General features: G+C 41.0%; 1 protein-coding gene across 1 annotated transcript in view; it reads right to left on the minus strand.

The window, feature by feature from the left end:
• The window catches only part of SLC6A5 (solute carrier family 6 member 5), a 48,505-nt gene extending 39,025 nt beyond the window's left edge, over positions 1-9,480 (minus strand). The window contains exons 1-4 of the mRNA XM_084632343.1: positions 9,326-9,480; positions 7,407-7,545; positions 4,846-4,977; positions 4,214-4,387 (exon numbers count right to left, since the gene is read on the minus strand). Coding sequence (XP_084488469.1) covers positions 4,214-4,387; positions 4,846-4,977; positions 7,407-7,545; positions 9,326-9,394 — 514 coding nt within the window. The 5' untranslated portion in view covers positions 9,395-9,480. The remainder of the gene's footprint in view (positions 1-4,213; positions 4,388-4,845; positions 4,978-7,406; positions 7,546-9,325) is intronic.
• Positions 9,481-15,202: the final 5,722 nt, after the last annotated feature.

The raw sequence follows: 15,202 nt of genomic DNA on the forward strand, positions 1-15,202 counted from the left end.
CAGACTTTAAGGGTCTTCAAATTGGATCTGGATCCATATGTGATCTGGAGCTACTTTTGTTTGAACTGAAACCCCCTGTGATTACAGCTATGACTGTCTTTGCCAACGTTCCCAAAGATCATCAACAAATTTAAAACAAACAAGTTTGTTAATTCAAGAGTATTTCATTTGAGTAGGAAATATAAATTTTACAAGCTGAATTGCCAGCAGACAGCTGACATAGTCTCTCTTTCTCTCTCAATATTTATCCATATTATCTTCTGAAGCTCAACAACTCCCTAACTCAGAACTTACATAATTCTAAACCACTATGTTCAGTTACACTACACAGAATGAGTCTGATTCTGTAACTCCTCCCTGAAGATATAATTACTGGCAATTTTAATAATTATTTGAGACCATAAAAAAGAAACATGAAATACAAAAATATTTTATAGCTGTTTAAGTATTGTCAGCAGGGCGTCACTTCCCATTTGTATTGCATGACACAGCCAAGCTCGAGAGGAAAAGGAAATAATAGTAAGAGGAAAACCCAGACTTCTCTGAAATGGATATTGTCACACTGCAAAGCAACCAGTAAAGAAGGATGCATTGAGCTGTCATCTTCCTTCCCCCAGACTCTAATGATATTGCCACTTCCATGGTTCACCTGAGCTCTACCCGCAGGAGGATATGGAGACCAGCAAAAGTGATCGTAGGTGTCACCTTCTGAAACCTACTATGAGCTTGGTACAGTTAGATGTATAACTTGATATTTTCTGTTTGTAGCACAGATTTCAAAGCTACTTACTGTTGTGATCATAGTGCTATGGCTCTCTAAAGCTTATTCTCATTGGAAATGGGGAGAGACAATTCTAATACTTCTGTATAATATATTCCCTGTGAGCGTGCATGCCTGCATGCACAGGTGAGAGCAAGGGGTATATGTACAGGTGCACACGGTTTTAGATTGGATTGGAAGGTTTTCCTTAAATCGAATTATTATTATAGTGTCTATCTGTGCATGCAAAGTACACAAATATACAAGACACAATAACTAAAATTTCTATTTAAAGAAAACCTTCCAATCCAATCTAAAACCATGTGTGCCTTTACACATACACCTTGCCGACACACACAGAATATATTATACAGATGTATGAGAATCATCTCTCCCCATTTCCCATGAGAATAAGCCTTAGAGAGGCATAGCACAATGAGCACAACAGTAAGTAGCTTTGAAATCCATGCAACAAACAGAAAATATTAAGCTACACATCTAACTGCAACCAGCTCCCTAGTAGGTTTTATAGGATGACACCTAAGATCACTTTTGCTGCACTGCAGCAACTCTGCACAGCATAAATGTTTAGCTTAGTTCTGGAAAGCTTTTGGTTTCCTTGCACTATCCTCTTAAAATCAGCAGAGGGCACAATTGTACTTTCAGGTATAAGCCCCCTGCAGTCATGTACACATAAGTCTTCTCCTGCAGTGCTATTGATCAAAACCAAACATATAACAGAAATAATGGTTACGTTACCTTGGAAGATGTTAACAAGAAATTACATTTACATGGACAAACATTAATAATTAAAATCATACTTTTTTGAAATCAGGAAAGACAAGAGCAATTTAATTGAGTCCAGTGATAACTGTGCTTGTTTTTCTGTAGAAGAAAGCTGAAACCAATCTCTGGCCTTTCAAGACTTGACACTATTTTTTAAAGATAGACAAAACCTTACAGTTGCTGAGCAAGTTGAAGGATAAATGTGCCAGAGAAATTGATCACATTAAGCCAACAGGAAAACCTGCAGTTGGCACTCCCTAACTTTACAAATAGAAATAAATTATCCTTAAAATGAGATCTGATCATCCCTGTGCTATATCTTTATGAGATAATGCCCTCATATTTAACAACCCATTTAAGACCATGCTTAACTTTAAGCACCTGAGGAGTCACACAGTCTTCCATGGGCAATTCATACTTAAGGATAAGCACATTGCTCGAGTGCTTTGCTGAATGGAAGCCATAGCACTGCATTCAGGTTTTACTTTCTCAGGCTTCTTTGACATCGAGGAAATTAAATATTTTTAAGGGAGTTTAATGCTTTACATTTTCATCTTTAAAAGAGGCCAATGTTTACAAATTTTCAAGCAAATATATGAAAATCATTCATTGGCTTTACAGAATTAGCACACAGTTCAGCAGCTATCTTTGCTAGGTGCGAGAAAAGACAAGGGGGGCTGCTTATCTGGAGATCCCAGGCAGAGGTGAAAAACCGACTTCAGAACATTAGAAGTATGAATCAGATTGTACTATGGATCAATTGCAACCCTAGCATAAGCACTCAACTCCATCGAAACAACTGAGATTGCATCAGGACTGAAATTGTCCCTGTGGTTCCATTGTGAAATTGGTCCCTAAGTGCCCTTTTCTATTGACATCAACAGTATAGAATCAAATCCTAAGAGTTCAGACCTCCAGTGCATGATCAGTAATTATTAAAATTTCCCTATCTCATTATTCTAGTTATTATAAATTATGTGTATTACCCTAGTGCCTAGGAGCCCTATATCCATACAACATGGGGGTTTAAACCTCAGAAGCAATGTCCTTGTTTCTTATTATGTTGTCATTGTGTCCTGTAAAGCTGAGCAAATAAATCATAAGCTGTAATGTATTCCATTAATTTTTCTCCCTATCCAGTTTGTGCATCATTCACTAACAGGTCACGGATTTCTTGAATTTATTAGTTATTTGAAATTAGGTATTGAATAATGTCTGTAAATAATTCTGAATCTGTGTGCATAGTGTATTGTGAGTTTTTAAGATTTGCAATGCAAACAAGTTAGATTGGATACACAAGCCACTTAGTAGGTTCCCTTTCCCTGACCAAATGAAACTCTTGGAATCAGGTACTCAGGCTAAACAGTCTAGTTACAAATTGGAAACTGGCCTTTCCTTAAACGGCCACTTAAAATCCACTATTGAGTAATGACGAAGTGACCATTCTTGCTAGCATTCTCCTTTGCTAGAATATTTTCAGGACTCAGACACAATAGAGATGCAAACATAGTTAAAGTAAGTTTGTTTAAAAATATGAATCAATGTAAATACTTCAATTAATATTGAATGTATCAATTTTATAAAAGCCCAGATCTGAAGCCTATTGAAGTCAATGGGAGCCTTTCCATTTACTTATATGAAATTTGGGCAGGGCCCTAAATTGGCTACCGCAGAGTTTTGGTAGATGGTACAGTAGTTGTGTCATAAAATGAAGCATGTGACTCTAGCCTGCTTTTCTAGAAAGGAAACTTGTGCAATGATCATACATTTGGGGAAAGATTTATTCCTGGTGAGTTAGAAATTAAAACAGTGGGATTACTTTGTGGGTGAACCTGGCTCAACTGAGCCTGTCAGTACTGAATCAACCACTACGTGTGTCTTCTACCCCCCACCCTCCCAAAAAATGTTTTAAAAATTATTTGTTGTGTTAAAGAGATTTTATAAACAGCACTTAATAAATAATACCTAATCATAAATGATTCATTGAAATGCTCCACGGCACAAGCAGGTGACTGCCATAGCACTTCCAGTCTGAATGCACTAAATTCATCTGATATTGGAAGCACAGATGGAAGGAACCTAAAAGGAACTTGCAACTACCATATTACTGTTAAAAAGAGTTGATAAAAAATGCCATTTATTTTTGTGGGAAGTGTAAAAATTTTTTCCCCCTACTAATTTTCAGTTTTTAGATTTTGTTTCTGTTTTCTAAACCTGTTTTCAGTGAATTCTTTGACTTTTGGTAAAAATTGTAGGTTTTCATAAAAAGCCCAAAACTTTTACTGAAAACCAAAACTTTTCACTAATAATATTTTGGTTTCCAGCTTCCAGTTTTTCATTGAAGAACTGGAAAAATTTGACAAAAATCCATTTTGGCCAAAAGGTCATTTTGGGCCTTTTTTATTATTGAATTTTTTCCAACATAAAACAAGCAAACAAAATTCAACCAACAGATCTGAGACAAGAGTGCATGATTATAAAGATTAAACCAACTGCATCAAATGATACTGCCAATGATATTCAGGATCTGACTTCAGTGGGAGTGTTGTCGAAATAAGGACTGCAGTGTTAGTCCCGAATAAATTTCATAGGTACAAAATGTCCTCCAATCCAACTTGTAAGGAATGTTCTTTAACATATTTTTTTTAAAAGCGTGTCACAACTTACCTAATAAGAGTTTGCTTTTATCTTTGCAGCCTGGAGTGTTCCAAGGGTTGGTGCAGGAAGCCCAGGGTAATACAGGGACAAAGGATGCAAAAAGGTAGAAAAGTGTATAGCACATAATAATATTATAGTATATGGCTATTAGAACAGAGATGATCAGCATAGCAATGCCACAGCCTGAAAAAGAAAGGAGATGGAAGGCTAGTACAATCATATGTATTCATGATTACAAACCTATACTATCAATGGACTGTAAAATATCCAAACCTGACCTATCAAACAGAAAGACATTTTTCAGCTGTTGCACATACAAAAAACATTTCACAGGTGGCCCAGCAACAACACTCCAGTGTTGGCTATGCAAGTCACTTATTGAATACAGATCAGTCTATATTTTTTCAAAATCTGTTATATAAAATAATAATATAATTGTGAAATCTAACACAAAATATTACTTGGATTTCCTAAGAAAGAGGGCAAGGTCAAATGAAGACTGCAATGCATGGTTCAAGTGACAATGCCATACCAAATAAAGTCCTTTACAAATGTCTGTTAAAGCTTCAGGCAACTCAAAATTCTCGACAGAAGTTCCCTCAAAGATGAAGGGAGATGGGGAGAGGGAGGCTGAGGCTCACCTTGTAAGGCCGGGATAGCTTTCCAGACAGACACAGGTCCCTGACTAGCAAACTGCCCCAATGAAACTTCCAGGAAGAAAATGGGTATTCCAGCTAGAGCCAGCATCATCAAGTAGGGGATGAGAAATGCACCTTGGGGGAAAGAGAAGAAAGATCTGAACTGCAGCGAGAAAGTGCTCAAACTGTGTAATTCTCAGCATCAAACAGCATTCAAGTTAACAAAGATTCGTAGCATTTAGGAAGCCTTAAGAGAACCTACTCCAATAGAGTATTAGCCTATGAAAAAGAACACCGCATACTTGTTTAGAGGGGACACTGTCGGGCGTTTTGTTTCAGTAAATGCATCTTAAACATACTGGTCACCGCCATGTGTTTGACTAACTCATTAAGAAGGGCTAGTACGGTGTCTTGAGAAAAGTCCTGTTCTAATCATTTGAATCGCTCCTTATTCATTCTCCAGGAGCATTACGAATTTATTTCTATACTTTGCCACATTCCAGGGTTTCTTATTTTGCCTAGAAATGAATACCAGGCTCGCTGCAGGTGGTGACGCTAATTAATTAAATCGGGGTTAATTCCCCACATCATCAAACTGCAACTGTGTCTTGCTTCCTTGTCTGTGTTCGAAAGGAACCAGTCTCAGGTGAGCGTGAGGGCAAGAGTCATTAGTGCAACCCACCTGGAGTGATCAGTGTGGGGGATAAGGCAACTTTACACCCATTCTGCGGAGATCCTGGTGTATTATTAGAACAAGGGATCTAAATCGAGGCTGAGATGAGCCATGCTCATCTGTGCGCTCTTGTGTAACAGCTGAGCTGGTTGTGTTCGCCCAGAAGGGGTAACAATGAGTGTGCCAGTCACTGTCCCTCTCCGATGTTGTCTGTCTTTTTTTCTTTTAATCTTTCTAATAACACAATTGTATTCAACAGGAAATTGGTTAACGCCAGCAAACCCTAGAAAGGCTTGGGAAGAGTCATTACATGCCGTACATACAAGGCTTCCCAACAGAACCTCTGTATGGAAGGCTTCACGAATTTGCGTGACCTCCACTATAGACAGTTACTAACTACTGCCTGAGCAGGTGAGCCAGATCTCAAGGCAATAAATGGGCTTCTTTGGAAAAGTCACGTATTCATCTTGGCTGCTACCCTGATGAGGATAAAAGTTTGTTTAAATATATACTGGTTGCATTCCTGGAGTTTATTTCCAAATCAGTGATTTAAACTATTAGGGATCCCTTTCAAAGAGTTTAGTCTCACGACTGCAGGAAAACTGCTCTTAAAGGGGAAGATTCATGATTGTGTGCAATTAGGTAATACACAGTTCGGTATATGCAGAGAATATACACACAGGTACATACACATTCCATGGCAAAATACTGTATCGGCTTGAGTGCAATAGGGAAAAGATGAAGCCCTAGATTCTGACTGTCATAAGATAAGCATGTTTTCGTCCAGTAAGAAAATACCAAATTCAGTACGATCCTTGATTTCTCATATTTACAGTCAACTCCAATACGTGCGGAAAATGTGATTTTTTTTAAAAAGGGGGGCGAAATAAAACCCATAATTTTACATACACTTATTTCTGCCTCATTCTTTGGCAGAAATGTGAATGATCCACTTCTCACAAACTGAAGGATTTTTAGTCTTTCTGGTATTTTAAACAATTACACGCGTCCACGATATTTTACCTTATGACAGTGGTAAGTCTAAGAGTAGCTTGATTACCGCAACTGTTTTTCTTTTTAAAAAAAGCCCGCTAATTATCTGTAAGATTTCGTTGGACGCAACAGAAAAAGCTATTTTAATCGAATTCGATGTTTTCAAGTCAAATTGCTTTTTCTACAATAAAACGGTTTAAGCAACACAGAACTGCACACTGCTTTTTCGTCACATTTATTTTATGTGTGTGTTACTTTGCTGAACATTATTCAGACTTTTTAAAAATTACTATTTCTCGGGTAGCGAAATGGGTTTTAAAATAAATGCGCAGTTCAACCTAAATGTTGTTATTGAGGGTTGATTTTTATTCAGATTTGGCAGAGATTTCCCCTTATTTTATACTTACTTTGGGTTCCTATTTTACCTTCGCATTCCAAAGCCAAGTCTTTGGATTAGAACCGCTTCTGGGCGATTGAATTTAAATTCACATATTTATTTTATTTTTATTTGTACTTTGGCTGGAATGTTCTTAGTCAAGTGAAATCCGTTGCTCAAATTTTATCAACCTGTTTGTTCATTTCCTCGGTCTCCGGCCAGTATTAACTAGGAAAGCACCTCCTCTAAAAAATGCTAAGACCATTCTATTTTCTAAGGGCCATTGATAAAGTGAATTTTAGCTTTTAAAAAACGATGGTCTGGTCTAGCCCTAAATCTTTGATTGACACAGGATATTCGTTGCTATGTTTTGAAGAGCAGGTGCTGGGGGAGGTCTTTTCCCAGGCACTTTCCTCTCGCCCCCCTCCCCTTTTCCCCACCCCTCCCCGCCCCGACAAGTTATTTGCTGGCTCAGTATCGCTTGAAGAGCAGCAGGGTGTATAAAGATAGGAAAAGCCATACCTCCCCCATTCTTAAAGGCCAGGTACGGGAACCTCCAGACATTGCCCAGCCCCACTGCATAACCCACCATGGAGAGGATGAAGTCCATCTTGCTAGACCAGTTCCCTCGGGCTTTATTTTCATCCCCTTTATCGTCATCCTGAAGGGTGAAGAGGAAAAACACATTGTCAGCATGGCTGTTTTCAGATCAAACAAAAATATCAGGTTTGCAATTAGCTGGCCCCGCAAGAAGACATTATTACAGACCAGCTGCTGCGGGAAGGTGTGAGAGAGAAAACATCCAATACAAAGAGATATTACTATATATAACAAGCAGCCTCCTCGTCTTCACCCTCCCACCCCCATGCAATCTACACCAATAATTCTGTGCTCTCTCGGTTTCATTGCATACAATCACCTAGCTCTGGATCTGGTTCCTGTTGAGGATTTTTGTCATTGATTTCAGTGGAAGCAACAGAGGACCTCAGTTTGGGCATTGTTTCAAATTGAGAAGGGACTGGTGATAGCGAGAACTATTCGGCCCAGTGCTTCTTAATCCTTCCATGTGAGTTCAATGAACAGCCGTGAATTTTCTCCTAGTGTATCTGATATTTAAATTCTAGGGCCCTGAATTTTCATTCCAGCCCCTGACCGATGGGCAGAGAACTGATTTCTGTTGCGATTCTTTCTGGGGAAAAAAAATCTAACCCAGATTAGATATATTTGGCTTGTAGCTGAGAGGCTTTGCTCTTCTGCGGATCGTGCTGCTCTGAGGAGAACGATCCCGCAGGGAGGCAGAGCTGATTGGTCCTCAGGAGTCAGATCCTGCTCGCCAGTAGAGTCAGTAGAACTCCACCACCACCACGGTTTGGTAGCATGGAAACATCCTTTCGTCTAGTATAAAGCTAGGCCTTCTCGCTCTCCCGCTTTACCCCACCCCAGCAAAAGATCTTTGTCGAATGACCTCGGGCCGCCTTTTTAAAATATGAATGTCCCCAGTCCATGTGGAAGAGAAAGCGCAGCGCCATTCCTATCGCATTGGTAATACCAAGGAGCTCTGAACCCCGGAGTAGGGCTGTCTCCCAGATTATAATCCATTGGGAGAGGCCCCTGCTCGGGGAGAGTGTCAGGTGCGCGTTAGCCACATTTTCACATCGTTCAGCAATGCCTGCGAGCCTCTCACTGATCCTAAATAACTATTGAGTTGTCTGAGAGGGAGTGATTGATCACCAGTCCCAGCCCGGTGGTTGATCAGGGACAGGTTTGGTAGGGTTTGCGGAATGGCTGGCTGATTTTGTTCTTGTTTTTGGTTACAGCTGCCAATGCGTTACAACAGGCAATAACATTCGCAGAGGTGATAGCGCAATGCAAAGCCTTTATAAACGGGGCCAGTGAATGGCAGGGCAATCTCTGGGCATTTGATGCCAGAAAGGGGGAGTGCACCTGAAAAAAACTAGGTAAACAAACTTTTCTTCCTAGCGTGAAGGAGACCAAGTGCAACCGAATTCAACCACAAGTGTTCTGAGCTTCGTTATTTCGTTCCAGGCAAATTCTGATCATTTTTATCGCCCATTTTAAGAGAACCACCCCATTGCAGCTGAGCTTTAGGGGCAGGCACCGCTCAATACCCGCCTTTGAATTAGCTTGGAACTATCGATCATCCATGTTCATATTGCTAACAAATTATTATTAATCAGCAGTAAAGAGACTCCCGTCGCATAATTTCAGTCACACCATTTTCTTTCTATAAAGGGGCCCTTTTGAGAGGGAGAGATTATCAGTAGTTACTCCCTTGGACTGTGCCCAAATCAGCCTTTTTTGTGTTAGGCATTTAGAGCTTGGAATCCAAATACATATGTACTTCAACGAGCTTTGCTCAATGGTGTCAACACACATGTGATTCACTTAGAGACGGGGAAAGCGACAGAGAAATAACTTACCCCGTTAACACTGCAAGGCAGAACAGAAGTGTTCCCATCTGTGCCCAGAACCACGGTGCTCTGGCTCATGGTCACCCAACCGCTGTTGGCATTGTTTTGCTCCAGTGTGCTCTTACCAAGACTTTGATTAGCTTCGCCGTCTGTGCTTTGCAAAGGGGGGATTTTGCAGTGAAGAATATTGGCTTGCCCTTGGTTTCCTGCACTGGGGATGTTCTTTAGCGGAAAGGTTTCTACAGAATCCTTTCGGGTGGTGGAGTTGGCTTGGACTGGGGTGCTGCTGAGCTTGCAGATCCCAATTTTGGTCCTCTCAAAATCGTTCTGTTTGGCTTCTTCAGATAGAGAGATTTTGTTGTCGCTGGAGAGAGATCTGGAGACCTTGGCCAACTGGCATGGGGCTTTTGAAGGTAGGTTCTGCTGCTCATTTTCGGGGCTGGTCCGTATAGCTCCCGCACTTTCAATTTGTCCAAGGGCAACTGTTTCAGGGCTGTTGACAGCCTGCTTGTTCATATCCTTTTGACTGGTGTAATCCTAAAATGACAATATAACATACTTTACACCCCCCCCAAAAAAGCGTTGAAATTTTGTTTTTTGATTTTTCACAAATAAGCACTGTGCATAAAACTGCGATGCAATTTTGCTGGTAACAGTGATTAGGAACGTTTTGCAGTATTTTCAGTCTACACGGCTCTCCTCGGTCGCCTTATCACATTAAACGCTAATATTCTGAGAAGATAACCGGGAGACAAAAATAATAGAGACTGCAAACCTATAATTCTACACCATGTTTCCACAGCTCTGCGCCTCCAAACCTTGTTGGATTTCACATCACGACTCTAGAATGCTCCCTTCCCCTATCACCGTTGCAGAAAGATTCTTTAATTTTACGCCCCATTTCCTTTCTGTCATTCAACAATGCACACTGGCTTTTTTATAGGCAATAAACAAGCTGCCCTGTAGGCAGCTAGAGATGCTGGAACCAAACGGAATAGTATTGGCTAGCATTCCCGATATGCCCAGTGAAGTTACTACATTCATTCTAAATATTGAAAAAAAGACAACACGATGAAGGGATATTCTATACCATAACAAATGCTGGATTATTCTTCTAAAATAAGCTTTCGAAATCATGCTCCTTTTAAAGATCTAAAATTTTCGAAAATAGCAGATAGCCTGATTGTTTGTAACTAGCAATATTCAACCAAACAAGCTGGTAAATCTCACCATTTGACAATTTCTTGTTAAAAATGTGTGCCCCTTTTTGTTTTATACTGTCATATTTCAAAAGGAAGAAAAGTGCCCGATGCAGTTTTCTTGGTATGTATTCTTATCTTTAACAATCTCCAAACCCACACAGTGTCAGCTAATGAAACATCTGCATAGAACTCAATAGCGATTTTACTGAGCTCTGAAGTACATACGTTTCTGAATACGTTCCCTTTCTTTTCTTATGTTGGCTATATTATAGGTTATGCAGTTTTTTTCCATAGCGGAAAGTAGCCTTTCAGAACCCTGGACAGTTCCCATTTGAAACAAGCTCCTTCACCTACAACCTAGAATACTTTTGCATGACGGTTACTCTCTACATGAAGTAATATGTGAAATTAACAAATAGAAACTACATAGAGTATAGCCAAAGTAAATTCTAAAGAAAAACTGCCCCCCCCGCCACACACACCTTCACTACATCTCAAAAACGGAAAAAGAAGCACTTACCATGTCTTAAATAGCAACAGATTGAACTGGTGGAGGTAAAAACAGCAGTACAGGCGATTGATAGACTGAATTTTGCTCAGCCAAGAGCAAAGCTTTCTATAGCTCCTTGGGAAAGATTGGGTTTGCGTCAGTGCAGAGCAAGGTGCCCTTCGTTTGACATTTTCTTGATAATAAGAGTTTGATAAATCATTACCCTTGGATTCAGATTTTAAAGGGACAAGAAGAAGCCAGAGCGCCGGCTAGCTGTCACTCAGGTAGGAGTGGGATTGCGTGTTCAGTGTGATTCATATGGGGCTGACTACTAAACCAAACCCAGCAAGAGCAGAACTTTCTTGCTGGTAATTAGGAGGAACATGTGAGAAACACGTCCTACTGCACCCAAAGCAGAAGAGCCAAGAGAAGAAGCCTTTCATCCCTCTCTCTCTCGTTCTTATTGTTTCTGATTCAGCATTCGATATTCCTTGTCCCTGGATCTCTGCATCTGACAATGATTCCAACAATAAAACATTGTTATTCATATAATATTTAGAGTGGCTTCTTCCTCCACCTCACTTTACACCATTAGACAATAACACGTTAACGTGTTTACTATTACTGCACCACAGAGGGGTGAAAGCCCTACCTAAACAAATCAAAGCGGAATGACCCCACAAAGTTAATCATCTTAGTAAAGAAATATTTCTTTCCATCAAGACCCTCTTCACTGCAGTTGGGCGGGGGAGGGAGGGAATGCAACGTTCAGTGCAGTTTTAGATGTTGTCCTTTACAAGCAAGACGAAAACTCTTTAGAAGTCAAGATATGAAGTTGGCGATAGAATTGATTTTCCAGTGAAGGAATCCATCGATGCATTTAATAATCACTCTTAAGTGGGTGCTATGGGAGGCTGCTCGATGCATTTGAGCACAAAAAGTGTAATTGCTTTGAAACTAAGTAATCATAACATCTACTTTTGACAAATCTCGATGTGCCTTAAACAACACTCTCTCTGTCCTTCCATTTGAATGTATATGCCCTCTATTTCCTCCCAACCTCCCCCCCCCCCATACACACACTACGTTATAGCCAAGTGTAGTCAATCCGAAGTGTACGCCTGTTGTTAATAGGGAGCAAATATAACTTTACATTACAATTTAAAAAAAAAAAAGCTACTGCTACATCCCTTCTGTTATAGACTAACCCGGATTTCAATAGAAAAACTAATAATTAACTCACATTATTTCCAAACTACCTACTGCCTTGTGCCATAATTAGTCTTCGTTCCAAGTCAGGTGATTTAAGAGCGCTCCTCCCCTGCAGCCAGCTCTGCCCAGGAGTCTCCAGCAGCAACCCAGCCCTATACAAGTAGGTGCAGGGACTGCCCATCACAATCATAACTCAGCACGGGGCTTTGAATTACACCTTCTCACTGCAGCCATAGGCAGAAATTCATCTGCAGGACTAAAGTATAAAAAGCACCACAAGGTGAGGGAGGTCGGGGCTAGCAACTAAGAACAGAAAATGTCATTTTTCTTGGAAATGTTTATCACGTTCCAAAACTTTCAAATCAAACAGTCTCAGACTTTTAAAGGAGAGGCTTAGTCTTCCTTCTGCTGTTGTTTAACACATAATGAAACTCAAAATACACAGTTAATTTTTAAATATCTGTATTTCCCATCCGCCCCCCAAGTTATAGTGATTCGAAAATAGAGGAAAGTCTGGGTAGAATCTAGTTTTATTTTATTTTAACAGTACATCAGCAGCTTTCTATGATATTTTCAGTATTTCTTTACCAGCCTGTTCCGAGGCAGGGAACTGATAATGGTCGTTATTTCAGTTACCTTTCCCCTCAGATTATAGTAATACCTTTACATTCAAAGACTAAATTAAAAGCGACAAGCCCGCAATCCAAGGAGTATTTTTGGTTAGAGAGAATTGAGTGCCTTTTCCAGATACCTACGGATTTCCACAAACAGGGTTGATTTGTTTTGTTTTTTAAAAGGACAGGAATTGAATGGTGAATTCCAATTTCTGAAATATTCTTAATCTTTTCTATTTCATCAGCTGTGAAGAGGTAACTAAACGTTTGACTTCTCAGAAGGGAAACTGTACCCTTGTTTCCCAGTTATACGAAAACAAGACGTAGGAAGTAAACTAGTTCGGGTTAGAAAGTTGTGAGGGAAAACAAGAGCATTCTGGAGACGTTATAGAAGAAAGAGTTTCCGCAGCCAGCAGGGGTCTAACAGAATTAAGTAACTAATAGTGTACCTGTGTGACAGCTACAAAACGAAAAATAAGGGGGGAGGCACCCCAAAAGAAATACAGCTTTGAGCTCTTCATACAACTTTTCCTCAATAGATCAATTTCCGACTTTCCTAGAGTTGCCAAGCAAACCCAATCAGAGCTCTTAAAAATAAAACGCGCTCAGCATCCTAATTAATCGGAATTTTCTTTCCCTGCACAGAGATCCAAAAGGCTGACCCGACGTTGTCTTTAGTTTACGCCAAAAGGCGCCCCCTAATCCCAGTGCTGCGGCTTTCAGTAAAGCCAATGAATGCAAAACGCTACCTATAATAAAGACCAGCTGGTGGACCCTGGGCATAAGTCTGTGCTGCTTAGCTGCGTTTCTGTCATGTGCCTCTTTCTTCTTCCATGCCAAGTTCCTCGACCCCCCAGCCCAACAGGAACGTGAATTTCCTCCTCGTTTCTGGGACAGGAAGAGTTACGGTTGGGTAGAAAGTCTCGAGTGCAGCATTTTACAAATGTGGCTGAGCTGGCCGAGTGTGTGGCTACAGGGCCACCTTCACAAGAGTGAGCACCAAGCACCAGCATTTACGCATCGTTCTCGTTTGGGTTAAAAATAGCTAGAACTCGTGAGTACTAAAGCTCCCCTCACCCACGCCCTTGCGTAACTTCCCTCCTCATCAGATCCCCCCTTTAACACTTTCCTCGGCCTGTTTCGGGGGTGTGGAGCAGGAAGAGTAACTGCCTGGCCCGTTTCTTTGGGGTACCCAGCCAAGTCTCCTCTGTACAGGCTGGGGAGAGCAGTTATAAGACCAGATCTGACATGCAGAGCTGTACAGAGTCCCCCCGAGAAGGACTGCAGCCTGACCCGGTGGCTGAGCGGGGAGATTCAGGAGCTGGCGCACCAGCGACTCAGAATAATGCGGGTCAAGCTGGGCAGTTTAAAGTGTTAAGCGCAGAGTGTGTTTCCTCCCTCTCTTAAGCATTGCACCGAGGCTGTCAAACAGGCGCCCAAGGAGTAAGGTAGCCCCGCCCCTGCGGCATCCTGCTGCAGACCGGGTGCCCAGAGACAGGAGAGCAGGGCTGGGAAACCCTGCACGTCCCAACCCATTTCTGCCCTACGTGCTGAGTTACAAACTCCCTGGCCATATAAGGGGTGAATGGATCCGTTTCCCTGTGGTCCTCTGGGTGCTTAAAACTCCCTCTGCCCTCTGGGGGCGTGTGTGTAAGCGTCTGGGGCACAGGTCGCCGTGTGCACTTGCCCCTCACTCGCTGTAGCAGTCAGTACCCGCAGTCTTTTTTAAAAAGAAAACACGTCCTCCTGGAGCTACTCCCCGCTCCGACCGCCTGTTTGGAGTGATAATCGCTTCCCTACACTGAAGCAGAACTGCCTGTAAATCCGCATCCATCACTGCAGCAGACATTCAGATTGAATTAACAAGTCACTACAGTCTTAATTACTTTGTCAACGATGAAAAATAGTAATTGATCTTGTCCTTGATCGCTTCGCTTCCCTCTGCTCCCCTCCCAGATAAGCAAATAAATACAGAAAAACAGGGATCCTTTGGAAATGTAAGCTTACACTTTCAGATAATGAAACTGCATGAGGAGGTTTTTTTCTCTCTCACTCACACACACACACACACCTCTGCAGAGAAGCTTGAGATACTTTGGGTAGGAGGAGGAGGGAGAAAAGCAAAAGAGAGAGATTTTGAATGTGTAAATTACAATTATATATATATATATATATATATTAAAAACACTACTGGATTCCCCCCACACACCCACATACTTGAGAACAGATATAAATGGGGGGTTGTATGGATATTGGCATGCCCCATCTGCACAAGAAGAAAGCTGATATTTCATTTTAAAATTCATGTACCTACATCTAAATCTATCCACCACTACTCAAACACATTTAAAGAGATATGGATATTTAT

This window comes from Lepidochelys olivacea, assembly GCF_965140295.1.
Source record: "Lepidochelys olivacea isolate rLepOli2 genome assembly, chromosome: 6".
Classification (NCBI taxonomy): domain Eukaryota; kingdom Metazoa; phylum Chordata; order Testudines; family Cheloniidae; genus Lepidochelys; species Lepidochelys olivacea.